Raw genomic sequence first — 26,803 nt, 5'->3', positions numbered from 1 at the left:
CTTTTTCTTGTGTTTGAAGATTTGTTCCATACAGTAACACGTGTAGTTTGGTTTGTGTGGGAAATCACGCAGACTGACCCTGTCACATCCATAGACATATTACATAATATAAGTATTTATTATGTGTATGGTCACGTCAGTCAAGCACGAAGCAAGACACACGCAAGTGACGCAACCCATAGCAGCGTGTTACGGCAACGACACCTCAGACTGACAGATACGTAACAATAGGCTACTTTAGTTTTGTTCACATTTTCATGTTAATTATAATCAAATGCATTTTGTTTTATTGACCACAATATTATCATTGATATTTGTTTGAGAGGGGCACTTTTGATTCATTTTGAAAAAGGGGCTCGAGCACCAAAATCTTTTTATAGGAGACTTTGAGCTTTGTAAGTCTGTAGATCTTATACATGCAAAAACATCTACATAACACACTAAAGAAAAATAAAACATGAAAACACATCATATGACCCCTTTAATACATTAATACAAATGCAATGCAACTATTATTAAAAACATGATGTATAAACGCAAGCTTCCATTGTTTTCTAAAAATGAGCTTGAACTGTATTTTCTTCTTCTCATAATTATGAAAAAAATATATTTCATCAGTCTTTGTCTCCCTCTGCTGGTACAACACAAACACAAAGATATGCAGGCTCTTTATTTACTCTGTGAAAAAACTCAGAGCTTTTTGAGTTACTGTGCGTTTATACACATAAAATGATTAATCTATGAATGAGAAACTATAATTTGCTGTGAAATAAAAGGTGTTTCACTGCCGGCTCATCAGGTCTGTCAGAGGATCGCGGAAATCTAAATGAAGTCTTAATTTATAACAGTGAAGTCACTGTATCTTCAGTCTCTGTTGATTCTGTTGACTGTGAGTCTCTGTAGTGGATCCTTATTCACCATCAGATGATCATAAGAAGATCTCACTGTCATCTATAACCTAAAATAAAACACACAAACAGTCACATATGCAGTATGAGATATTACATCTGTCACATATTTTTATTAGAAAACTAACTAGATAATCTATATTAATTCATTCTCAAACATGAGAACAAAGTCACTTTACAAAATCAAAAGCACATGAAAGGTCACTTTCACACACCGGACAGCTGATACAGAACCAGCAGAAATGACCATTACACTCACTACACATTTAATATCAGTTAATAACAGCCCAAATCTCAGATTATCACACACATAAGGCGTCTTTACACAGAAGCCAAATCTGAAGCGGCATAAAATCACAAAATGTGCATTTACACAGAATGTTTATTGCTTCTCTGACGTGGAGAACATAAATGCATTTACACAGGAATTAAAATCATGGGAAATAATACTTTTGAACATTACTATTATGAAACTACAGTTTTAACAAAGTGTTATAAAATGAATTTAAAAGTAATTAAACAGTAAACACAGAAATAAAACTCAAGATAAATAAAAATACATAATTTTAGATTTCCTCTGTGTGATATAGCGATCTCACGCTCTGATGTTTGTCATAATTCTGTGGTACTGATAGCTATTTTCTATTTCCTGATAAAACTGTTCCAGATGGATCAAATGCTACAAATATATTATGAATTATTACACCGGGTCGATCACTGCAGGAATTTTTTTTTTCAAAGAGCCAGAAAGAACAATTCTGCTGTCGTTAGCGTTTCAGGCAGGTCGTGTGTGGGTGAAATATCGTCCTCAAGAAGATGATTTTTGGAATATAATATAACACAGTGACGGCGAATAAGCATTTAGCGTATCTGAGAGAAACGTAGCGACGCGTTGATCTGCCAGTCTTTTCAAAGGAAGATTACAAATGGCGAAAGCCAATTGATTACACACGTCTTCACGATGTGAGTACAGGACACTTTTACTTTATTGTCCCTTGTTGGCTGAAATTTTTTAATTTGGCTAAAACAATAATGAGCTAGGCCGATATGTTTAGTCTTCCGCTTTTTGATTCTCGCGCCGCGTGTTTGGTTGTCATGACAATGACGTAGTTTAGAGCGGCACAAGATCGCGTTCATTTACACTGAACAAAACAATATCAGAGTCATCTTTGATAATAGGGGCTGAGGTGGGTCAGACCCGTCATATTTTAAGTCTGCTTTTATGTGGCATTTTGTCTTTAAACAGAACTCTGAGCAGACACAGAGCCGCTTTAGAGCAGCCTTAACTCTGCATCACATTGGAAAGGTCACGCGTCACGTCATCTGTCTAAGTTATTTGTCTGTGTACTCCAGTTCAGAAAGACACGGAAGGGCGAAAAATGTCATCTCATCTTCTCCTCCAACTTCAAAATCATCCGACATATTTTTATTCATTTATTATTTATTATTATTATTATTTATAATATTATTATTTTTCGCGACCTTTCCAGCGTGATGACGCAATGCGTGGCACATCTTCGAGATGGTACAAGACGGGCATTTGTGGTTAAAAAGTATACAGGTCTATATATATATATATGATCGGTCGTTTTCTAAAAAAATAAAAAAATAAAAAATATATATATATATATATTTATTTTTTATTTATTTATTTTTTTAGAAAACGAACGATCATTTCACTAGACAAGACCCTTATTTCTCGACTGGGATCGTGTCGAGACTTTGAAGCTGCATTGAGACGGACATTTGAACCTTTTTTGAACATTGGAATAGTTGTTTTTCATTGAAGTCCATTTTGTGTAGAAAAATCCTGGAATGTTTTCCTCAAAAACCTAAAAAATTTTTCGACTGAAGAAAGAAAGACATAGATATCTTGGACGAAATTGGGGTGAATTATCAGCAAAAACATTTTTGAAAGTGAACTAATCCTTTAACTCGGCTGTGTAAAGACGCCTATAGAGACAGTTAAAGGGGAAAAGCTGCAAATAACATGAATATTATTTTCACAATTAGTCACAACAACATGAGCAGAATTAAACTCATATTAAACACAGTTTAAAGTTCAGAGACCTACAGAAACTGAAGCTGAATTTAAGACTCATTATCTGATGATCTCAGACAAAATATTCACACACACACACACACACACACACATCATCATCATTAAAATCGTTAAAAACTATTGTTACCCTATTGTCTCCAGTTTACAATGTGGATCATCCTTCAGATCCTTCAGCAGCTTCACTCCTGAGTCTCCTAGTTTATTCTCAGACAGATCCAGATATCTCAGGTGCGAGGGGTTTGATCTCAGAGCTGAAGCCAGAGCAGCACAACCTTCATCTGTGACACCACAATCAACCAACCTGTAGAGAACAATGACACACATTAAGCCTATATCCAGAGATAAACATGACCATAATTAACATAATGCTGTCAATATTCAATATATACAAATACTCATTAGTTCACATTGTGAAAATACATCAGTTAGGATTAGGGGATTGACTATAGAGATTATTGTTCTTATAGAGATTATTATTTCTATGGAAAGTCCCCATAAAACACGGAAACCCAACGTGTGTGTGAATGTGCTTTAATGCTCAGTGTATTTGTAAACAATTTAAAGAATGTGTGTGTGTGTGTGAGTGTGCTTAATGTATTTGTAAACATTTTAAGAAATGTGTGTGTGTGTGTTTGTGTGTGTGTGTGTGTGTGAGAGAGTGTGCTTAATGTATTTGTAAACATTGTGTGTGTGTGTGTGTGTGTGTGTGTGAGAGAGAGAGAGAGAGAGAGAGAGAGAGAGAGAGAGAGAGAGAAAGAGTGTGCTTAATATATTTGTAAACATTTTAAGGAACGTGTGTGTGTGTATGTGTGTGTGTGTGTGTGTGTGTAAGTGTTAGCAGGGGAGGATTGGGGCGATTCTAAGGGTCGTTGAGTTGCACAGTTTTGAAAACGAACGTTAAGGGTTGTTTTAAGGACATGTTCGTGCATGCCCGTAGTCAGCCACTCTGAAGCGGTCAAAGGCTATTCTAAATGAGTCAAAAAGTCAAGACAGGACCCATCGTCAAAATTTCTGTGTCCACCACTCTAGTTCATCCAAAACAAACCAGAAAAGAGAGTCAAAGTGCTAAATACCGGAATTATCTTTTAATGTACTAAGACAGTCATGTTAAAAGATCAAATTCTGTACACACCTTATTAATAAAGCATATGTAGCCTACAGAATAGCAGATGAGCCCAGATTACGAACGCATTGCGTTTAATTACATGTTAAGCATCTTCAGGAGGACGGGGTACTGTCACGTGTAATTGTAGATAACATGTCCGTTCATGTTTGGACTTTTAAGTTTGTGTTTTGATTGGTTCCTGTTTTCCTTTTCTTTTCCCACCACTCCTTTGTTTCTATGGTTACTAGGGATGGGAATTGATAAGAATTTAACGATTCCGATTCCATTATCGATATTGCTTATCGATCCGATTCCTTAGCGATTCTCTTATCGATTCTTATTGGGTGAGGAATTAAGTACAAATTTGTTTGTATTAACTCGCTTAAATATCTGATCCAATTTATAATTTTCACCTTCATTGGTCCGGACAAAAAAATAAAATAAAACTGCCATTTATGTGCCGTTTCAAGATCTGATGTGACTATTCCATTGTTGTTTTTACAGCTACAAAGCTGGGAGCACTAAATGATATTCAGTCACATTATACACGCTTTTAACATTAAATAAAGCACATAAATAGTACCTGATATTATCATTGCCACACTTTGAGATTGTTGTTCCAGCGCGATGTCGCAGTAGAATAGGATCCGTTTCAAATAGAATCGTCGTGTGTCGCGGCTGGTTAAACTTTGATTAACATGGAAAATTATACTTTTATCGCGTGTCGCACCTTCGCGTCGCATGTAGTTAGGACCGGTTAGGACGCGGTCAGAACACTTCTGCCTCAATGCCATGTTTGCTCATAGTGTTTGCTACATTCTGAACCAAAACAACTCAGCACGTGTGTGACGTCGTGTCACATTTGAACGAGTGGAACCAATAAGCGGAATTGTTAAGCAGGCATGTTAACGGTTCCAAGGAATCGATTTACTGGGCACTGGTTCTGAAGAAGAACCGATTCTCGGTTCCCATCCCTAATGGTTACTGATTAATTATCTGTTTCTGTTTGCTATATAAGATGCACCCTTTCCTTCAGTCTTTGTCCGATCTCCGTTGTGTTTATGTGTGTTTTCCCTGTCAGCTTATTCCAGAGCACTATTATTAAAGCTTGAGTTTGTGGCTATAATCTGAGTCTTCAGTCTGTTCCTGAGGAAACCACAGTGACACAGCATTGTTTGTAGTTATTTTGATTTTTGATTTTGAAGTTAATCAAAAGGATTGTGATAATTTGTGATTTAATCATGTAAAAACCATCTTTGGTTCAAAGAGTATTTTTAGTTTCAACTGACCATAGAAATTTGATTTGTTCAAACCTACTTGAGTAAAAGTAAATTGATCACTTGTAATGAGTTGAAGTCATTTTTTTACTTTGATCCGACACATTTTTTTCAGTGATTATATAAAAGCTGATATAACAAATTAAACCTGTATATCACATCAAAATATAGAAAAATTAGAAGAAGGTAAGAAGAGGTAAATGTAATGTAAATTTAATGAACAATAAAGAGTCCTTTTTAGGGTAGCCACAGACAATATCCATGAATATACAGATACTGTTAGCAGCTATATTGACTGGTGCACCTCCATTTGCATCCCCTCCAGAACTATGAGTGTTCTTTCTAATCTGGTTTAATGCGGATGTGCGCATCAAAATTAGAAACCGGAGTACAGCCTTCAAGTCAGGAGACATCATGGAGTATAAGCATGCCAGATATGAGCTCCAAAAATCCATCAGGGCTGCCAAGAGGGCATATACCCAGAGACTTGAGAACTGTTACAGGGAAAATAACAGCAGAAGGATGTGGCAAGGAAACCAGTCAGTCACCAACTACAGGAAAGATGCAAACAGAACTGTGACCCAAGACTCTTCTCTACTGGACAACTTTAACAAGTTCTATGCCAGATTCGACAAAAACAACAGAGACAGACCCTTAAAAGTCCCCTGTAACTCAGAGGAGACTGTATTGCAGGTGACACACTCACAGGTCCTTAAAGCTCTGAGGAAGGTGAACCCCCGTAAGGCTGTGGGACCCGATGGTGTGGCTCCGAGAGTCCTTAAAGTCTGTGCTGAACAGCTGGTGGAGGTGTACACGGACATTTTTAACACCTCTCTCCTCCAAGAAACAGTCCCACGTATTTTTAAGTCCTCTATTATAGTACCGGTTCCGAAAAAAACGAACACAATTACGATGAATGATTTTAGACCAGTGGCGCTTACATCGGTTGCCATGAAGTGTATGGAGAAGTTGGTCCTACAAAATATCAATTCTGTGGTCCCTGACACAGTAGACCCTCTTCAGTTTGCCTACCGCTCGAACAGGTCAGTGGACGATGCGGTGGCACTGGCACTTCATTATATTTTGCAGCACCTGGACACTCACAACACATATGCACGGCTATTGTTTCTGGATTACAGCTCAGCCTTTAATACGATCCGGCCGATGAAGCTGACCGGTAAGCTGATAGAACTGGGAGTACCAATGACCACTTGTAACTGGATAACAGATTTCCTCACAGATAGGCCACAGGTGGTGAGGATGGGAAAGAAGGTCTCATCTGAGCTTACAGTGAGCACAGGAGCCCCACAGAGCTGCTGTCTCAGCCCTATACTTTTTTCACTGTATACATATGACTGTGTCACCAACTAGGACAATATCATCATAATTAAGTACGCAGACGATACAACTATCCTTGGCCTCATCAGAGGGGGTAATGAGTCATCATACAGGGACATGGTTCACAAGGTCACTGTCTATGGGGAGGACAATGATCTTGTTCTTAACATTGGTAAAACAAAGGAACTCATTCTGGACTTTAGGAGGAGAGCTCCCATCTTACAGCCTCTTACCATCAATGGGATTGAGGTGGAGCGGACTGACAGCTATAAGTTCTTAGGACTTCACATCTCAGAAAATCTCAGCTTGGCTAAAAACACTGTGGCTACAGTGAAAAAAGCCCAGCAGAGACTGCCTTTCATAAGAGTATTGAAGAAGGCCAGACTTCAACGTCAACCCCTAACCCATGTCTACAAAGGCCTTGTTGAGAGTATCCTCACCAGTGGTATCACAGTGTGGTATGGCAACACCACCCTGGCCGAAAGGAAATCACTGCAATGGGTCATAAAACCTGCAGAGAGGGTTATCGTCTCTAACCTCCCCTCCATGGATATTATATACACCCAGCGCTGTAGAAGCAAAGCACAGAATATCCTTAAGGACAAACACCACCCAGCTCATGCTTTTTTTTAAGTGAGTGGACACAGGCTATAACCTGAGACACCGCAGACCTGTGAGCATTAGTACACACAAGGCCCGTCTGTTTAACAGCTTCTTTCCAGCCACTGTTAGGCTAGTGGCACAGGACATTAAGGAGGGCAAAAAGTACCCTACTCCATGTTTTTAATCATTGTAATGATAGAGTATTTTATTCTATTTAGAGTTTTCTTGTATGTGCAATATTATTATTATTTATTATAATGTGTATTTATTTAAACTAGACAGGTTATTTATACAGTTTTTGCACTCTTTGCATTTTTAAAATGTTGTGTTGCTCTCTGTTCTATCTTAGGATATGCATGTGCTTGTATATATGTGAATATGTATATGTGTGTGTATGTGTGTAGTGTATGTATATATGTATGTGTATGTATATGTATGTATGTACACTCACCTAAAGGATTATTAGGAACACCATACTAATACTGTGTTTGACCCCCTTTTGCCTTCAGAACTGCCTTAATTCTACGTGGCATTGATTCAACAAGGTGCTGAAAGCATTCTTTAGAAATGTTGGCCCATATTGATAGGATAGCATCTTGCAGTTGATGGAGATTTGTGGGATGCACATCCAGGGCACGAAGCTCCCGTTCCACCACATCCCAAAGATGCTCTATTGGGTTGAGATCTGGTGACTGTGGGGGCCATTTTAGTACAGTGAACTCATTGTCATGTTCAAGAAACCAATTTGAAATGATTCGAGCTTTGTGACATGGTGCATTATCCTGCTGGAAGTAGCCATCAGAGGATGGGTACATGGTGGTCATAAAGGGATGGACATGGTCAGAAACAATGCTCAGGTAGGCCGTGGCATTTAAACGATGCCCACTTGGCACTAAGGGGCCTAAAGTGTGCCAAGAAAACATCCCCCACACCATTACACCACCACCACCAGCCTGCACAGTGGTAACAAGGCATGATGGATCCATGTTCTCATTCTGTTTACGCCAAATTCTGACTCTACCATCTGAATGTCTCAACAGAAATCGAGACTCATCAGACCAGGCAACATTTTTCCAGTCTTCAACTGTCCAATTTTGGTGAGCTCGTGCAAATTGTAGCCTCTTTTTCCTGTTTGTAGTGGAGATGAGTGGTACCCGGTGGGGTCTTCTGCTGTTGTAGCCCATCCGCCTCAAGGTTGTGCGTGTTGTGGCTTCACAAATGCTTTGCTGCATACCTCGGTTGTAACGAGTGGTTATTTCAGTCAAAGTTGCTCTTCTATCAGCTTGAATCAGTCGGCCCATTCTCCTCTGACCTCTAGCATCAACAAGGCATTTTTGCCCACAGGACTGATGCATACTGGATGTTTTTCCTTTTTCACACCATTCTTTGTAAACCCTAGAAATGGTTGTGCGTGAAAATCCCAGTAACTGAGCAGATTGTGAAATACTCAGACCGGCCCGTCTGGCACCAACAACCATGCCACGCTCAAAATTGCTTAAATCACCTTTCTTTCCCATTCTGACATTCAGTTTGGAGTTCAGGAGATTGTCTTGACCAGGACCACACCCCTAAATGCATTGAAGCAACTGCCATGTGATTGGTTGATTAGATAATTGCATTAATGAGAAATTGAACAGGTGTTCCTAATAATCCTTTAAGTGAGTGTATGTGTATGTATGTGTGTATATATATGCTTATATTCTTTTTAATTTAGAACCTGACTCTGAGACATGCACAAGAATTCCAATGTACCTGTACTGAAACGTACCTGTGCAAATGGCAATAAACTTTGATTGATTGATTGATTGATTAAAGAGTCATGAAAACCCCTCTTTCAGCTTAAGTCTACCTCACAATCATTCTGAAAAATCCTCTTAAATGTGTGTGTGTGACGTCTCTTAAAAGAGAGGGAGTGTGTGTGGCAGAGCAAGACAGAGGAGAGAGAGAGGGACGAGCGACTGTCATCTGTCAGCGGCCCATGCCGGCTCTCACTACATATCAGGGGGAAACTGGAGGATTTTACAGCGGACAGTGAAATTCCTACCAGATCATTGAACACAATCTGTATTTTCCCTTTAACCCTCTGAGGTCGGCAAACGCGCGGGCATTAGTACTTACAATCTGTATGTGTCCACTTACAATCAAATCAAAACATTGTGCTTTTGTAAAATAAAGAAAATATACAGGGTGTGCGTTCTGCCTCTCCGTCGCGGTGAACTTTTTTTTCTTGAGCACGTCTATAAACTGAAACAAAACTCAGCGAATACTTGTCACACATTTATGAGCCATATACCTTTAAACATTTAAGTGTGTACTTTTAAATGATCGGATTCAAAACGAAAACAAATATTCTCTGTTTAACCCTCTGAGGTTGACAAACGCGCGGGCGCGTTTTGCTGGATTTTCTCCACATTGTAGCACTATAAACTTAAATTTCTTCGTCATTTATGGTCATACAGAAAAAAGAAATATAAAAAAAGAATCTGTGATATTTCTACTTTTGTATGTGTCCACTTACAATCAAATCAAAACATTGTGCTTTTGTAAAATAAAGAAAATAGACAGGGTGTGCGTTCTGCCTCTCCGTCGCGGTGAACTTTTTTTTCTTGAGCACGTCTATAAACTGAAACAAAACTCAGCGAATACTTGTCACACATTTATGAGCCATACACCTTTATAAACATTTAAGTGTGTACTTTTAAATGATCGGATTCAAAACGAAAACGTCTCGGGTTACTAATGTAACCCTCGTTCCCTGAGTAGGGAACGAGACGCTGCATCGATACTCGATACTTTGGGGAATGCCTTCGGCATGAAGCGTCTGAAGTCAACTATGGAACTATTCCAATCTTGATTGGTGCAACGTCACCCGTGACGTCGCATGTGACGGTGATCCGGAAGCTATAAAACGGTCACAGGAACCAGGAAATGTTAGCTTCTAAATGGTCAAAGCAAGTCGTTCTCAGGGGCGCGAAAAGTGTGGCCGAGGGATGCAGCGTCTCGTTCCCTACTCAGGGAACGAGGGTTACATTAGTAACCCGAGACGTTCCCTTTCGTAAAGGGAACTCCCGCTGCATCGATACTCGATACTTTGGGGAACGAATACCCACGCCGCCACACTGAGAGAAAAAACGCCCTGGTATAAAGCATCTGGTACACTCACGGACGATAGAATGAGTAGAGGGCAGATCCAAACTAGCTTGTCATAAGATTTGGTGCAAGAAGGGGAGGTCTGGAGCCGGAGGCTCAACTGACCTCATGAATGGGAGCCCCAGACAGTAGAAAATATTAGATGAGAGGTGAAGGCAAAAGCGCACCTTGTACTTCAGATATGAGTGGTTTTAGATAACCAACTGTGCTCTTAATAAAGGGAATAGCTCCTAACCCTTGATGCATAACTAGATGGACTGACTTCTCAGCCTGAGGCCTAATGTAGGAACCTCAAAGGCTACGACCTTGACCATCCGACACATGCGATGGAGGATGGAATACCCGAAGAATCTTAACATTGCCTACAGGTACTTCAGTACCGGGCAAAAATAACGTTGAGTGGCTCCCACGCTAGCAAGTAAGAGGGGGCAGCACCACCACTCTTCCAGGGAGTAAGACGAGCAGGAAGCAGACTCAAAAGATTCTTCTATATATTCATATATACTCCTATATTCATATATGTCATCCACAGGACATGATGGGTGCCAGGGATAGCCCATCAACCTGATGCCAAAAGGCTGGATGAAAGGATTCATCCTCCAATCTACAGGAACATGGAGTTTCAGTGGGAATGTCCCTACGTGCACACCCTTAGAAGCTTGTGGAGGGCACTAAGGCCGCCACAGAGGCCCTAAGCATGAACGGGAGATCCCGTTAGAGAGTAGGATGGAACACCAGTACTGAAGCCAGTGGGCAGTAATAACACTGGGTTCAATGCCCTCCCTAACTTAATTGTTTAGTTCCTAGTAGAGTGGGGTTCTAGTATGGATGTCCTGACCACCTCGGTGGAAAGGGCAACCTAATTATGGGTGGGACCCCCTCAGGGGCCAGACCCATAGTCTCCATAACTCTGGTCGGGGATGAAATAATGTACCATCAGCCTGAGACAGAAGATCTCTCCTAATAGGAATTTCCCATGGAGGACTCTCCAAGAGACTAATAAGGTCCGAAAACCAAATTCGGGCCGGCCAGTACGGAGCTACAAGGAGTAGTCTCACTCCGTACCTCCTGACCCTTTCTAGAACCCCAGGGAGCAGAGCGATCGGGGGAAAAGCGTACAGATGTGACCTCGGCCATATCTGTACCATGGCATCCAAGCCCAAAGGAGCTGGATGTGAGAGAGAGTACCAGAGCGGGCAATGAGAGTTCTCATGAGAAGCGAACAGGTCAACCTCCGCCCGGCCAAACTCTCTCCATATAAGCTCAACCACTTCAGGGTGGAGCCGCCATTCCCCGGGCCTCAGCCCCTGCCTCGACAGGATGTCTGCTCCCATATTTTCAACCCCAGGAATATAAATAGATCTGACAGAGAGAAATTTGTCCTGGGACCAAAGAAGAATTTGATGCGCCAGTCTACAAAGAGGGCGAGATCTCAAACCTCCTTGGCGGTTGATATAAGAGACCACTGACATATTGTCTGTCCTAACCAGAACATGATGGCCTCTGAGGTCTACAAGGAAGTGCCTCAGGGCAAAAAAAAAAAAAAACGGCCAACATCTCCAAGCGATTAATATGCAATGTGAGATGATGGTCTTTCCAAGTACCTTGGGTGTAACGGCCCTCCATAACCGCACCCCAGCCCGTGAGGGACGCATCCGTGGTCAGAGTTTTTCTCTCACATGGTGCTCCCAAAACCGGGCACTGAGACAGGAACCATGGTTTCTTCCATACGACAAGAGAACGAAGGCATCTGCGCGTAACTCTAATCGTACGAAAAGGGTTTTCCTAGAGGAGAAAATCCCTTGTTCCTGAGCCACCACTGCAAGGCCCTCATATGGAGCAGACCAAAGGGTACTACCGTGGAAGCTGCAGCCATAAGACCCAAAGCTCTTTGAAAGTGTTTGACAGTGATAGCCTGGCCAAACCTAATACTCTTCATTGTGTTTAAGATAGTATTAATACGAGCAGGAGACAATTGTGCCCGCATCGTGACTGAGTCCCACTCTACTCCCAGGAACGTAATCCTCTGAAGAGGAGTTAAGGAACTTTTCTTCACATTGAGTCTCAACCCCACGCACCTCAGATGACGCAAAACAACATCTCGATGTTGAATTGCTAGTTATTTTCGACTAAGCCAAAATGAGCCAGTCCTCTATAAGATGCGGACCCCCTGAAGTCTCAATGGAGCAAGGGCCATGTCCATACATTTAGTGAAGGTGCGAGGGGATAAGGCTAGGCCGACTGGAAGAGTCCAGAACTGATGTGCTTTTCCCCCCAAAAGCCGATCTCGGAAACTTCCTGTGATGGGGTTAGAAGGGAAAGAGGAGTTAAGGAGCTTGTGGATCTATCAAGACAGACCAGTCCTCGGAGCTGGTCTGACTGACAGTCGGTAACTTGAATCTGAACCCCCTCGGAGGTTGATCCAGTACCGTGAGATCCAAAATAAGGCCTAACTCCCCCCCTCATAGGAACTATGAAGTGCCAGCTGTAGAACCCGGGCTCCCGTAACCAAGGAAAAGCCCACTTTGAGGTTTCCTGTGTTAAGAGGGACTAGACTTCCTGTTCCAAAAACCGACCCTGCTCGGGGCTGGCCGACATGTGAACCACCCTTAGTAGATAATATTTGTATATTAGCTCCACTGTAAGCAGGACCCCCTAGGCTATATTTTGAAGACCCCTCGGGGTGTCTAAATATGCCATTATGGGGACCAGTCCCTCGAGACTGGCCTCGGCTATAAATTTCCAAATGGCTTCGGTGACCTGAAGCAGCTAACTGGCAGGAACTACCCGAAATATGCTCTCTACAGACCTCCTGAGAGGCGGCGAACTCGACAGGGCCGCAACGTCTTCGGGCAGATACTGCGATTTGTGTTCGCTGGAAGCCGATGTGTCCCGAAGCGCCATCGGCGGCGGGAAGCGAACATCGATTTCCTAAGGGCTGCATAAGGGGGCGAGACTCCTGTACTCGCTCTCCTGGGGGAACGCCCATAAGGGTCTGCGTGTTACGACAAGACCTCTTAGTTGAAGCCATCTTAACCCGAGAGACAGTCCTCAGACCTGTCTTCGGTATGGAGGGCTTCGTGCGAGAATGTTTCTTCTGGCCCAAGCCTTATAAGGGGGGGCACGAGAGGAAACCTTCTCAAAAAATGAGGAGCTGGCGGCTGTCCCATGAGGCTGCCCCCTGGCAGCAACCCCATGAGACCTGGACTGACAACTGGGGATAGCTGATTGTCGCTCTGCCTCCTGAAGCCTCTCGACAACGGTTCTTGCCGCGTCGCCAAAGAGGCCAGAAGGCGAAAGGGGGGCATCGGGAAGGAAAGCCCTGTCTTTCTCCCCGATGCCCAAGCGATTAAGCCATAAATGTCTCTCTGAGACGACTAGTGCTGCCATAGAACGGCCAATAGCACGGGCCGTCTCTTTAATAATACAGAGAGATAAGTCAGCTACTCTACGAAATTCAGTAATATCCATTGAGTGAGACCTCCCAGTTATCATCCACCTGCTTGAGGAGGTCAGCCAGGTATGCCTGTAATAACCCCATCATGTGTGGGCATGCACCGGCTCGACCCACCGCCATATATGCTTTCCCTAACAAATTCGATGTACGAGATTTGGAGGGAAGTGTCTGAGCTATCAGGGGTGACGCAATGTCGGGGAGAAAATATTTCGCAAAATATTCCTCAACCCGAGCCATCACCTCCTAACCATTTTCATTAGATTCCCTAATGGATGAGTAAATATATACATGCGGGGAAAATAATGGATTTTTCCACGATCTTGATACCTCAGTATGGAGATCAGTGAAAAAGGGAAGGCTCTGACACGAAGATTGTGACTGGGTCTGCAGGAAGCGCTCATTCATTTTATTTTTCTTAGTCGCTTCCTGCTTATTATATGGCCATTTAACATATAATTTAACCACTGCCCTGATTACAACCTCCAGCAACTCCTCACTAACGGGAATATGGGGTGGCGAATCCCCATATCCACGTGATTCAGTGTTGATAGATAATATCTAACTCCTCGGAGCCAAATAAATCAAACGCTGTGTCTTTAACACGGTCGGAAGAAGCCGCAGCGCGGGCTTCCGAACCGTGCGCGAGACAAGTGGGGCTGGTTGATAAACGCTGAGAAAGGGTCGCAACCGTCTCAGTATTATATGCCAGCCCCACGTGCGAATCCCATGCATACAAGCGGCGCGCTGCCTCAACAGCCGCGGGACCTAATGCACTGGAAACGCGAGCCTGATCTAATTGATCGAACAAGCTCTAACGGGAGCGGAGCTTTTTCATTGAAAACAGTTTGCACAGACAGCGCCCTCGAGCCCCGCCCGTGCATGCTCCACTCCCAGACAAACTACACAAAGCGAGTATGTGTCACCCTCGCTTAAATAACGTGGGCAAGGGGACGCACACTGCCTGAATAGCTTCTCTTTATTCGCCATAAATAATACTCTTTTCACGGGACAAACAACACCAAATAGAACAGACAAGATGACATAGAGCGCTTGCTGAAGACCAGAAGCTAACATTTCCTGGTTCCTGTGACCGTTTTATAGCTTCCGGATCACCGTCACATGCGACGTCACGGGTGACGTTGCACCAATCAAGATTGGAATAGTTCCATAGTTGACTTCAGACGCTTCATGCCGAAGGCATTCCCCAAAGTATCGAGTATCGATGCAGCGGGAGTTCCCTTTACGAAAGGGAACAAATATTCTCTGTTTAAGTAATTTGTATAAAACCAACAAGATGTCCAGCTTCTCAAACGCTTCCTAATTATTTTTTAATTTACCACGCCCACTCGCGCAAAAGATATTCACATGCAAATCTCCACATGGAACGCGATCGCGCTCATTACCTCAACAACAAAACACTTCACTTCACTTTTCGTCGAGTTTGAAAGACGTGCCTGAGCTTACATTGGATTTACATCAGAAGAAGAAGAACCCGATTTGAAGACAAGAAAGATAAGGTAAGAAATTATATACTTACATATTAGTTTGCTATTGTTGCATAAATTTCACATTGCAGTTGAACTGTTGCTAGATATATGGTGAATATTATAATATTTAGACCCGTGTTTACTGTTACTGTGTTTGGGGATATCTGCTCAAACGAAGATATGTATATGGTAACCATAATGTTTTATATTTGAGCGCGATCGCGTTTGAATGTATCATATTTTGGATCGTGATCACGTTTGAATGTATCATATTTTGGATCGTGATCGCGTTTTAATGTATCATATTTTGCAGCGCGATCGCGTTTGAATGTATCATATTTTGCAGCGCGATCGCGTTTGAATGTATCATATTTTGGATCGTGATCACGTTTGAATGTATCATATTTTATCCAGCACTGCGCATAGCCTATGCCTACAAGGCACAACAAACCTGGTGTTCACTGTTCATTATATTATATATTGTTGGAAACATTTGTGTGTGTGTGTGTGTATTCTGTGAATTTTAAATAGCAATTTTAACCAGAAAAATCAAAAATTTATTCCCAAAATCGTGCAGGCCTTTCTCTTGATATCAGTATGTTCACTTTTTTTTTCAGGGACCAGATGCCACTGAGGACTTCAGTGAACATGAACATGGTAAAGTGAAAATCAAACACCTTGGAAATGAAAGGTATGTACAATGTTTTTAGGAATGGCACAAAGGTCTCTGTCTTTGGATCATTGTTTTCAATAAGTGCTTTTTTGGCATTTGTTGTGTGTATCTTTGGACTATGTTGTGTTGTAAATAAATCCAAACAATTTAAAAGCCATTCTTTTTTTAAATCTCCTCATTTACAGTATTGTGCAAGGTTGCTCAGAATGACAGGGCCTGATAACTCCTAATAGGGCCGTTAGGGGAGGGTCTTTGTCTTTCTCAGGTGAGAAAAGCTTACATATTAATGAGCTCTCGCATAAGGCTTTTTCACACAAAACACGTCGTAAAATTTTTAAATCAATATATTGTCTTATCTGAATGAGCAATCAGGGTGATTTTCACATAGTTTTAGAGCAAATATTCTAGGCTACGTGATACAATTTTCAAAAGTCTTGTGAAGAAATAATCAGTATGGGTTTCATAGCCTTATTTCAGTGAGAATTTTTTTTTGTATTTTCACAAACCACGCATAAATGTCATTATCTCAAAACTACAAACTTTTACATACATGCTGTTGATATATTATTGTAGCAGAGTTTGTGCTGAATACAGTGTAATTAGACTTTAACCATGAAAATGTCACAAGTAACAGAAATAACCAGAAATGTCAGAGCATGTCAGAACACCTCCAGGGCCCAGAAAACAGCTCAGACCTCAGAGGGTTAAGTAATTTGTATAAAACCAACAAGATGTCCAGCTTCTCAAACGCTTGCTCATTAGATTTAATTTGGCCACGCCCACTCGCGCAAAAGAGATTGACATGCAAATCTCCACATGGAACGCGAACTCGCTCATTACCTCAACAACAAAACACCAAAACACTTCACTTCACTTTTCGTCGAGTTTGAAAGACGCGCCTGAGCTTACATTGGATTTAGGCTACCGCAGAAGAAGAAGAACGCGATTTGAAGACAAGAAAGATGTAAGGTAATAAATTCTTACATATTAGTTTGTTATTGTTGCATAAATGTCACGTTGCAGTTGAACTGTTGCTAGATATATGGGGGAATATTATAATATTTAGACCCGTGTTTACTGTTACTGTGTTTGTGGATATCTGCTCAAACGTAGATATGTATATGGTAACCATAATGTTTTATATTTGAGCGCGATCGCGTTTGAAGGTATCATATCTTGGATCGCGATCGCGTTTGAATGTGTCATATTTCGCACGCGATCGCGTTTGAATGTATTATATTTTGGATCGCGATCGCGTTTGAATGTATCATATTTTGCAGCGCGATCGCATTTGAATGTATCATATTTTGGATGAAAGCAAAACGCACCAAACGGCTTCATGTTTTTACTATTATCTCATTTCATATCATCATAACGAATGGAAACATTTGAAGTAACATGATAATCAATATATTTTTCTCTAGCTTAGTTGTTACTGAAATCTTTTGGAAGATTTATACTGCTATAGGTTATTGTTATTATTATTATATCCAGCACTGCATAGCTTATGCCTACAAGGCACAACAAACATGGTGTTCATTATATTATATATTGTTGGAAACATTTGTGTGTATGTGTGTGTGTGTGTGTGTGTGTTCTGTGAATTTTAAAAAGCAATAAAGAAAAATCTAATATTTATTTCCAAAATCGTGCAGGCCTTTCTCTTGATATCAGTATGTTCACTTTTTTTTCAGGGCCCAGATGCCACTGAGGACTTCAACATTCACATGAGTCTCTGTACATGAACATGGTAAAGTGAAAATCAAACACCTTGGAAATTAAAGGTATGTACAATGTTTTTAGGAATGGCACAAAGGTCTCTGTCTTTGGATCATTGTTTTCAATAAGTGCTTTTTGGCATTTGTTATGTATCTTTGGATTATTTTGTGTTGTAAATAAATCCAAACAATTTAAAAGCCATTCTTTTTTAAATCTCCTCATTTACAGTATTGTGCAAGGTTGCTCAGAATGACAGGGCCTGATAGCTCCTGATAGGGCCATTAGGGGAGTGTCTTTGTCTTTCTCAAGTGTGAAAAGCTTACATATTAATGACCTCCGCATAAAGCTTTTTCACACAAAACACGTCGTAAAATTTTTAAATCAATATATTGTCTTATCTGAATGAGCAGTCAGGGTGATTTTCACATAGTTTTAGAGCAAATATTCTAGGCTAAGTCATACAATTTTCAAAAGTCTTGTGAAGAAATAATCAGTATGGGTTTCATGGCCTTATTTCAGTGAGAATTTTTTTTTGTATTTTAACAAACCACGCATAAATTTCATTATCTCAAAACTACAAACTTTTACATACATGCTGCTGATATATTATCGTAGCAGAGTTTGTGCTGAATACAGTGTAATTAGACTTTAGCCATGAAAATGTCACAAGTAACAGAAATAACCAGAAATGTCAGAGCATGTCAGAACACCTCCAGGGCCCAGAAAACAGCTCAGACCTCAGAGGGTTAACAGTATAAATGTTTATATACATTCACTATAAATGCATATATATGATGATAATCTTCTCATAGAAATGTCATAAAAACCGGTTGCGTAGATCACAAATCTACGTCCCTTCAGGACACTGACAATAAAGATGGATAGTGACAGAGAAGACAGAAATTCTCGTAGCTCTCCTCAGAAAGACGCTTGTTACATACACACACACACACACACACACACAGTTTGATTGTATCGGTAGTTTCTGGCTGTGACAAATCTGTCTGATTGTCACCGCTGAGGGAGCAGCACTGGCACGCACACACAAACACACTTGTTTGTTGTATGGGCGTAGTCGGGCTTCCGGCGGGTAAACGCTGCGTCGGCCAAACCGAGCAGACGAAGAGCGGATACTTATGGCATAATAGTTGGGTTGGCCTCAAGCAAACCTTTTACTGTGGATACGTTTTGGAGAGTTTTCCATCTTTATTTTTATTTTATTTATTTTTGCCACTGTAAATGTATATCACAATGTCAAAGTGTGTTTTTCAGTGTGAGTATCAGTCCTGCAGAATCACCTTAATGAGGAGCAGCTCATGTGTTCAATCATTCACAGATCAAACACATGAACTCACAGCGGCAGGAGAAATAGAGCAAACGCTTTAAAATATTAATTCTCTTACATCATATGAACAGACGTAAAAAAATATTTGATGAATCTGATCATGTTGTTTTTAAAAGCTTTGCTTGTAATAATAGAAATAATAGTTATTTCCCTGCATTTTATTCCATTTGATTATACTTTATGAATTCACAGTGACAGTTTCATGTGAGAGTAACGTATGATCTTACCACAGTTTCTCCAGTTTACAGTGGGGATTCTCCAGTACAGCAGAGAGCAGCTTCACTCCTGAGTCTCCTAGATTATTCACAGACAGATCCAGTTCTCTCAGGTGCGAGGAGTTTGATCTCAGAGCTGAAGCCAGAGCATCACAACCTTCATCTGTCACACCACAATCAACCAACCTGTAGAGAACAATGACACACATTAAGCCTATATCCAGAGATAAACATGACCATAATTAACATTATGCTGTCAATATGAAATATATACAAATATTTGTTAGTTCAAGTTGTTAAATTACATCAGTTAGGATTAGGGGATTCAATACACAGTTTGTACAGTATAAAAATCATTATTTCTATGGAAAATCCCTATAAAACATTAGGGGTGTAATGGTTCACAAAATTCACGGTTCGGTTCGATACAATACACTTGTGTCACGGTTCGGTACGGTTCGGTTCGGTACGTTTTCCATAAAGCAACAATAAATAAATGCCAGAGAAATTTCCTTGAATTAATTTTTTTTATTATTATTTTATTTAATGAAACTAACATCATAAAGTATGATTTATTTATTTATTTTGTTGCTTTTTTTTACTGAGCAATAATGGAGCTATACTTGACTCTTCTTATGAGCATATAAAACAAAACAGCTCCTTGGACAAAATGAAATGTAATATTGTAGTAGTAGGCTAGTTATAAACAAAGGTTTATTTTAGTTCAGATTAACATTTGAGGGCAGCAATTGTATTCATAATGTCAAAATAAAACCGACGTAATGTTACTTGAAAGCATTATAGCCCACTATTCCTGACAAACTTCCATACCTTGCAGTTAGTGTTACTACAGCAAATCCATTCCATGGTGAATGTTGCTGATCTGTGGACACCGGCCAGTTCATTCATGGCACGATTGCTTCCTGGTTTCCACGTCAGCGCTGTTTGATCCGTTAATAACGGAGAAATGTGCATGTTTCTCACTAGATCTCGCAGCGATGTTATTACTTCAGTGGCGAATTCAAAAAGCATTTGAAATTCAAATGCTTTCTTTACTAGTCTGGATCTCTTAGCACTGTGTGGTGTTGCTTAATCAGGCTCGCGCATAGGGCTCGCGAGTCCCGCTTCACTGGTCAAAACTGATAAACGGTCCACACAAACACAATAAGAGTAGCTCAGTTTCGTTCCTTACATTGCATTTGCCAGTTGATGTTGTGGTCGCGCCAGCCTCTATGAGCGCGCTTGCTACCCGCGACGCGCCTTCATTTGAAATAACTATTTTGGTCGGCAGAAAAAATGGTCCAACGAACCGTTCGGTACGTAGTGCGTACCAAAAACCGAACCGAAAGCCTCGTACCGAACGGTTCGATACGAATACGCATATCGTTACACCCCTATAAAACATGGAAACCCAACCTGTGTGTGTGTGTGTGTGTGTGTGTGTGTAATTAATGTATTTGTAAACATTTTAAGGAACTTATGTGTGTGTGTACGTGTGTGTGTGTGTGTATGTAATTAATGTATTTGTAAACATTTTAAGGAACTTGTGTGTGTTAGGACTGGGAGAAAAATATCGACTCACCAAACTATCGCAATTTTTTGGTTCACGATTTTAACATAGATTTTATTTTATTCCAGAATCAATATTGATTCAAATTAAATTGCTTTAGTTTGTCCTTGGTTATACACGAGGTTGACAGAAGTAAGCCACTTTTGTTCTAACAGAGGATGAAATGTGTCGTTATCTATGAGTGTCGTAATATCCCTTTCAAGTGGACGTGTGGGAGAGACGTGAGATTGAAAGCACTGAAAGCCCTCGCACTGCTCATATGCTGAGAGAGAGATAAGAGAGTAGTGCTGCATGATTCATCTTTAAAATACTGTGATCTCCATTCAAACACACACACAATCTTCTTCAAATTCGTCTGTCTATTAAACCTTTGACAAAATCATATTGCAACATTCAAATCTGTGTTGGCGCTGCCGCTGACCCAAAGAAAGTTGTCATGAAACAGCTTAAATAGAAGTACTGGGATAAAAGTTTAAAGTTCAAATATAAACACTGATGTCTACGGTAGCGATCAAAATAGAGTAAATCAGCCTTTAATAGAAACAATCGCAAATCGCAATTCTTAAAGGGGGGGGGGGTGAAATGCTATTTCATGCATACTGAGTTTTTTACACTGTTAAAGAGTTGGATTCCCATGCTAAACATGGACAAAGTTTCAAAAATTAAATTGTACATTTGAAGGAGTATTTCTGTGCCAAAAATTGTCCTTCCGGTTTGTCACAAGTTTCGGAAAGTTTTTTTCGAGTATGGGTCTGCATGACGTTAGTTGGGGCGGAATTTCCTTATATGGGTCCTAAGGGCACTTCTGCCGGAAACCCGTGGGCGCGCGCACACTCGTAGACCAGAGCAAGATAGCGAAAGCAGTACCTCATCTAAGCGCTCTGCTCAGCTTTTGGGAGGTCAATGTCACCAAAGAAGTGTGTTTTTGGTTGCCAGGGCAAGACAACCCTGCACATATTCCCAAAGAACCCAGCGTTAAGGGACCAGTGGATGGATTTTGTTTTTTCAGAGCATCATCAACGGAGCTGTGTAAGACTGTTTGTTCCCTGCATTTCGACGATGATTGTTTTATAAACAAAGCCCAGATCGACGGATCTGCAGATCGTCTAATGCTTAAGGATCGAGCAGTCGCAATGATAAAGGTTCGCGGTCGTGGTTGGAACCGGGCGGTGAGTAAAACTGCTTCAAATGTCTCTGTGTTGTTAGTGTGGCGCGTTAGCACACAGCTTTAGCTTCGCCCACACGGCCCGCCCCCGGCCGCTCGTTTTTTTCCGGAAAGACTCGGTACAGCCTATCTTTCTTTTATAAATATAATAAATCTAAATACTTTTTGGAGATATGAAGGATGCAATACTACTCTATAGGTACTCAAGATTAACCCTCTGGGGGTCTGGGGTGTTTTTGGGGTCCTTGAGATGTTCTGACATGCCCTGACATTTGTGCTTTTTTCAGTTGCTTATAAACATATTAATGGCAAAGGTGTAAATTCACTCTATATAGCACAAACAGGACTTCCATAATATGTGAGCCACATGTATGTACGTTTTCATTTTTGAGAGAATAATGTTTATGCAAGGTTATCGAAAAAACTAAAAATTAAAGTTTCTGAAATAAGGCCACAAAACACATACTAAATATGTGGCAATAAGACTTTTGACTAATGGATGTCATCGCCTAGAGTTTTTTCTTCAAAATGATGTGAAAATCATCCTGCCTAATCATTCACATAAAACGATACATTGATTTTAGTTTTGTGAAACACTTTTAGTTTGGAAAGCTAATATGCGGATGGGGCGTAAACGCTCCAACAGCATCATGCATATTAAGTAGTTCACACCTGGTGAGACAATGTCCCTGCATACTTAATGAGCCATTCATTCAGGTGTGTCACCTATAGCTAACTTAAATATACAAGCTTCATAAAAATGATCATTCTAGAAGAAAATTTCAGATGGCATTTAGAGGCTTTTGCATCTGAACTCTTCATATATATACACACATATATACATATGCATGCACATACATACTTTATAATCTTTTCAAAACTAGTCAACGTCTTTCAAAACTAAAGTATACATTTTATCATACGTATTTCAAAGTAAAGCATTCATTAGTTAGTTGATGACTTTATTTTTGACAAAACACATACAGTATATATTCCTCATCTCAGTATAGCAATAGAGTTTGCTAAAAGCTGTTCATTCAATACAGCAGTATTTGAAAATCGATCATATTTTGTAAATTACATTTATATTTGCATTTATGTCAAAACCTAGACACTTTTAAACATCAAAAGGACATTTATTAATATGTATTCGTGTCAAAATGACAAATAAACAGATTTTCCTATTCAATTTTGCATGGAAACGCTTCCAAGACGCTTGCGTGTCACGTGAAAAATAGGCGTCGGTTCTATTTCTAGAATGCACGCGTTTTCCACACGGCTCGTGCCGCGCCTGAGACGCGCGTCTCACACAGGCAGTGTACAAACTCTAAACTGTTAACATGGGAGCCGAAATAAAAACGGACAAGCCACGCAGCTGAGACGCTTACGCCACGCATCCAGTGTTTCACCGACCTTATCCAGTGGATGTGGGCGTTTCACAGGTTTGTATGGATCGCCTCACATTTGCGTTTGAATAGCGCGGTCTCCGTAGGCGGAGTCACATTAAAACTTAATTAGCTGAGATGAGAACGACTGACATCTCTCTCTTTACATACATATTATATAAACTGTGAATATTTGTTTTTTATAAAAATTACTTCATTTAAAAGAAGAGAATTCAAGCTTCATGCCTGTGTGTCTGTATGCCTGTTTGACTGAGTGTTCGCTGAGTTACAGTTCATTTTCGGACGCGTTTCAGAATTGACTTCACTGACGGAGAGTAGGCAGAACTCGCATCATGTTTATTTTTCTTTATTTGGCGAAAAGCACAACACTTTGTTTTTATTATGAGCATACACAAAAAAAATACACACTGAACAGGATCGATTGATGTATAACACAAGCATATAAGATAAAAATTAATATTTTTTTTAAATTAATTTTTTGCACTCATACGGAAAAAAACGAGCCGGCCCCAGGGGGTTAACAGGAGATTGAGTGAAAATGAGCATTTCACCCCCCCTTTAAAAATCGCAATACATATTGTATCGGCAACAAAGTATCGTGATAATATCGAATCAGGAGATAGGTGCATCGTCCCAGCCCTAGTGTGTGTGTGTGTGTCTGTACATGTGTCAGCTTACTGTATTTTTAAACATTTTTAGTGAATTGCTTAAAGTTATTGACACTTTAGAGTGATTAAGAAGCACGGATAAATGAACAAAATGAGCTTGATGATTTAAAAACACATGAGAACTCAAATCGGCACTCACACAATGGCTTCTTGTGCCACCTGACAGTGTGTTCCACTTCGTGGCATTTTAATGGTCAAATACACAAAAAAATACGTAAAAAACAGCCATCTTGCTTCTTGTGCGCATTCTCATTTTCTGAATGACTTTACACAACAGTTTGAAAATAATGTAATCGAGTCACATGACAATGGTAAGTGATTACAATCTTGTATATTAACCCTCTGGGGACCACAAACCGCGCGTTTTGCTCGTTTTTTTTTTTTAGCAATGAAAATAAACACTAAATGCTCTGTTAATTTTGATCTTTCATTTTCGTGTAATACATCAATCGATCCTGTTCAGTTTCTATTTTTTTTCTGTATACTCACAATAAAAATAAAGTGTTTTGCTTTTTGACAAATAAAGAAAAATTAACATGATGCGATTTCTGCCTTCTCTCTGTCAGTAAACTCCCATTTGAAACGCGTTCGAAAATGATCTATAACTCCGCGAAAATTCAGTCAAACAGGCAAACAGACCCACGGGCATAAAGCTTGAGATCGCATCTTTTAAATGAAGTCATTTATATAAAAAACAAATATTCTCAGCTTCTGTAATCTGTATAAAAAGAGAGCGACTCCTGTCGAGCTCATTAGGAGCTCATTCACAGTAATGTGACCACTCCCCGGAGAGCGCGTGCTATTCAAACGCAAATTCTGAGAACTATTTCAGAGCTGTGAAACGCCCACATCAGCTGTAAACAAAGCGCGTCGCGACTCCTCGCGAGTGAGACATTATAGCCTACCTTATGGAGAAAATATTCCTCAGAACAGTGCTGATGAGGAGCAATATCTCCTGAAATGAGGAGCAGATTCCGCTGAGGAGTGAGGTAGGCTGTTTTCTTTTCTCACGTGTGGAATAACGTTATGGAATAACGTTAGTGTAGGCCTATGTAAACCGCAAAAAGATGAATCGCATTTCTATAATATGACTCGCCTTTCTGTGAGATGAATGAAGGGGACATATTTGTAAAGACTGTTTAGCCTAAATATGAATCACGCGTCTGTGTGTGAAAGAATAAACTGCTTTGCTATAGCCTACTGAGATGAGTAAAAATCGACTGGAATATGTTGAAATAAAATGTATTTGTATAAGCAACGTATTAAACTGCAAAAAAATACTATTTTTGTCAAAAATAAATTCATAGACTAAGATGTTAGATGTTCCAATGTTGGCTATATTCAAACTAATGAATACATATGATAAAATGTAGGCCTATAATCTTTTTTTTTTTTTTTTTTACAAAGAAAGAGTACACTTGAAATATTGTTGAAATTGTAATTATTGTTGTAATTGTAACATTTTGAATAAAATAGCAAAACATATTTACAAGAGAGATGTAAGCGAAATCTTAAATGGTCAATATAAGTCTTCTTCTAAATACATCTTTTGTCCTTGCATTGTGGCTCAGTCAGTTTCACACCTGAGTGAATGGCTCATTATACAGAGTGGGTGGGACATTCATAATCTAAGGTGTAAACTACTCCTCCCCCTCGCATATTGGCTTTCCAAGCAAAACCTGTTTTACACCATTTAAATCAATGTATTTTTTTTTGTGAACGATAAAGCAAGACTATTTTTACATCATTTTGAAGCTAGAACTCAAAGGGACAACATCAATTAGTCAAAAGTCTTGTGGACACATATTTAATATGTGTTTTGTGGTCTTAATTCAGCAACTTTCATTTTAATTTTTTTCAATAGCCACGCATAAACATTATTCTCTTAAAAATACAAACATCTACATACACGTTGCTCGCATATTATGGTAGCCCTGTTTGTGCTATATAGACTGAATTTACACCTTTGCCATTAACATGTTTATAAATAACTGAAAAAAGCACAAATGTCAAGGCATGTCAGAACATCTCAAGGACCCCAAAAACAGCTTGGTCCCCAGAGGGTTAAGATATCAAGTATTTCTTATCGTGGAGGAGTTCAAGTATCTTGGGGTTTTGTTCACGAGTGAGGGAAGGATGGAACGGTAGATTGACAGGCAGATCGGTGCAGCTTCTGCAGTAATGCGGTCGATGTACCGGTCTGTCGTGGTGAAGAAGGAGCTGAGCTGCAAGGCGAAGCTCTCGATTTACCGGTCAATCTACTTTCCTACTCTCACCTATGGTCATGAGCTGTGGGTCATGACCGAAAGGACAAGATCCCGGATACAGGCGGCCGAAATGAGCTTTCTCCGCAGGGTGGCTGGGCGATCCCTTAGATTAGAGATAGGGTGAGAAGCTCGGTCACTCGGGAGGAGCTCAGAGTAGAGCCGCTGCTCCTCCACATCGAGAGGGGTCAGCTGAGGCGGCTCGGGCATCTGTTCCGGATGCCTCCTGGACGCCTTCCCGGGAAGGTGTTCCGGGCATGTCCCACCGGGAGGAGATCCCGGGGAAGGCCTAGGCCATGCTGGAGGGACTATATCTCCCGGCTGGCCTGGGAACGCCTCGGTGTCCCCCCGGAAGAGCTGGAGGAAGTGTCTAGGGATAGGGAAGTCTGGG

The 26,803-nt window shown here is 40.5% G+C and overlaps 1 protein-coding gene across 1 annotated transcript in view; it reads right to left on the bottom strand.

Moving 5' to 3' along the window:
- Window positions 1-462: 462 nt before the first annotated feature.
- LOC311067968 (NACHT, LRR and PYD domains-containing protein 3-like) overlaps window positions 463-26,803 on the bottom strand; it is a 50,597-nt gene continuing 24,256 nt past the window's right edge. Inside the window, exons 7-9 of the mRNA XM_084090118.1 lie at window positions 19,352-19,525; window positions 3,098-3,271; window positions 463-958 (exon numbers count right to left, since the gene is read on the bottom strand). Of these exons, the coding sequence (XP_083946244.1) occupies window positions 952-958; window positions 3,098-3,271; window positions 19,352-19,525 (355 nt within the window). The 3' untranslated portion in view covers window positions 463-951. The remainder of the gene's footprint in view (window positions 959-3,097; window positions 3,272-19,351; window positions 19,526-26,803) is intronic.

Source organism: Abramis brama (assembly GCF_963993115.1).
Source record: "Abramis brama genome assembly, chromosome: 17".
NCBI lineage: Eukaryota > Metazoa > Chordata > Actinopteri > Cypriniformes > Leuciscidae > Abramis > Abramis brama.
This window is presented reverse-complemented; position numbering and strand designations above follow the sequence as displayed.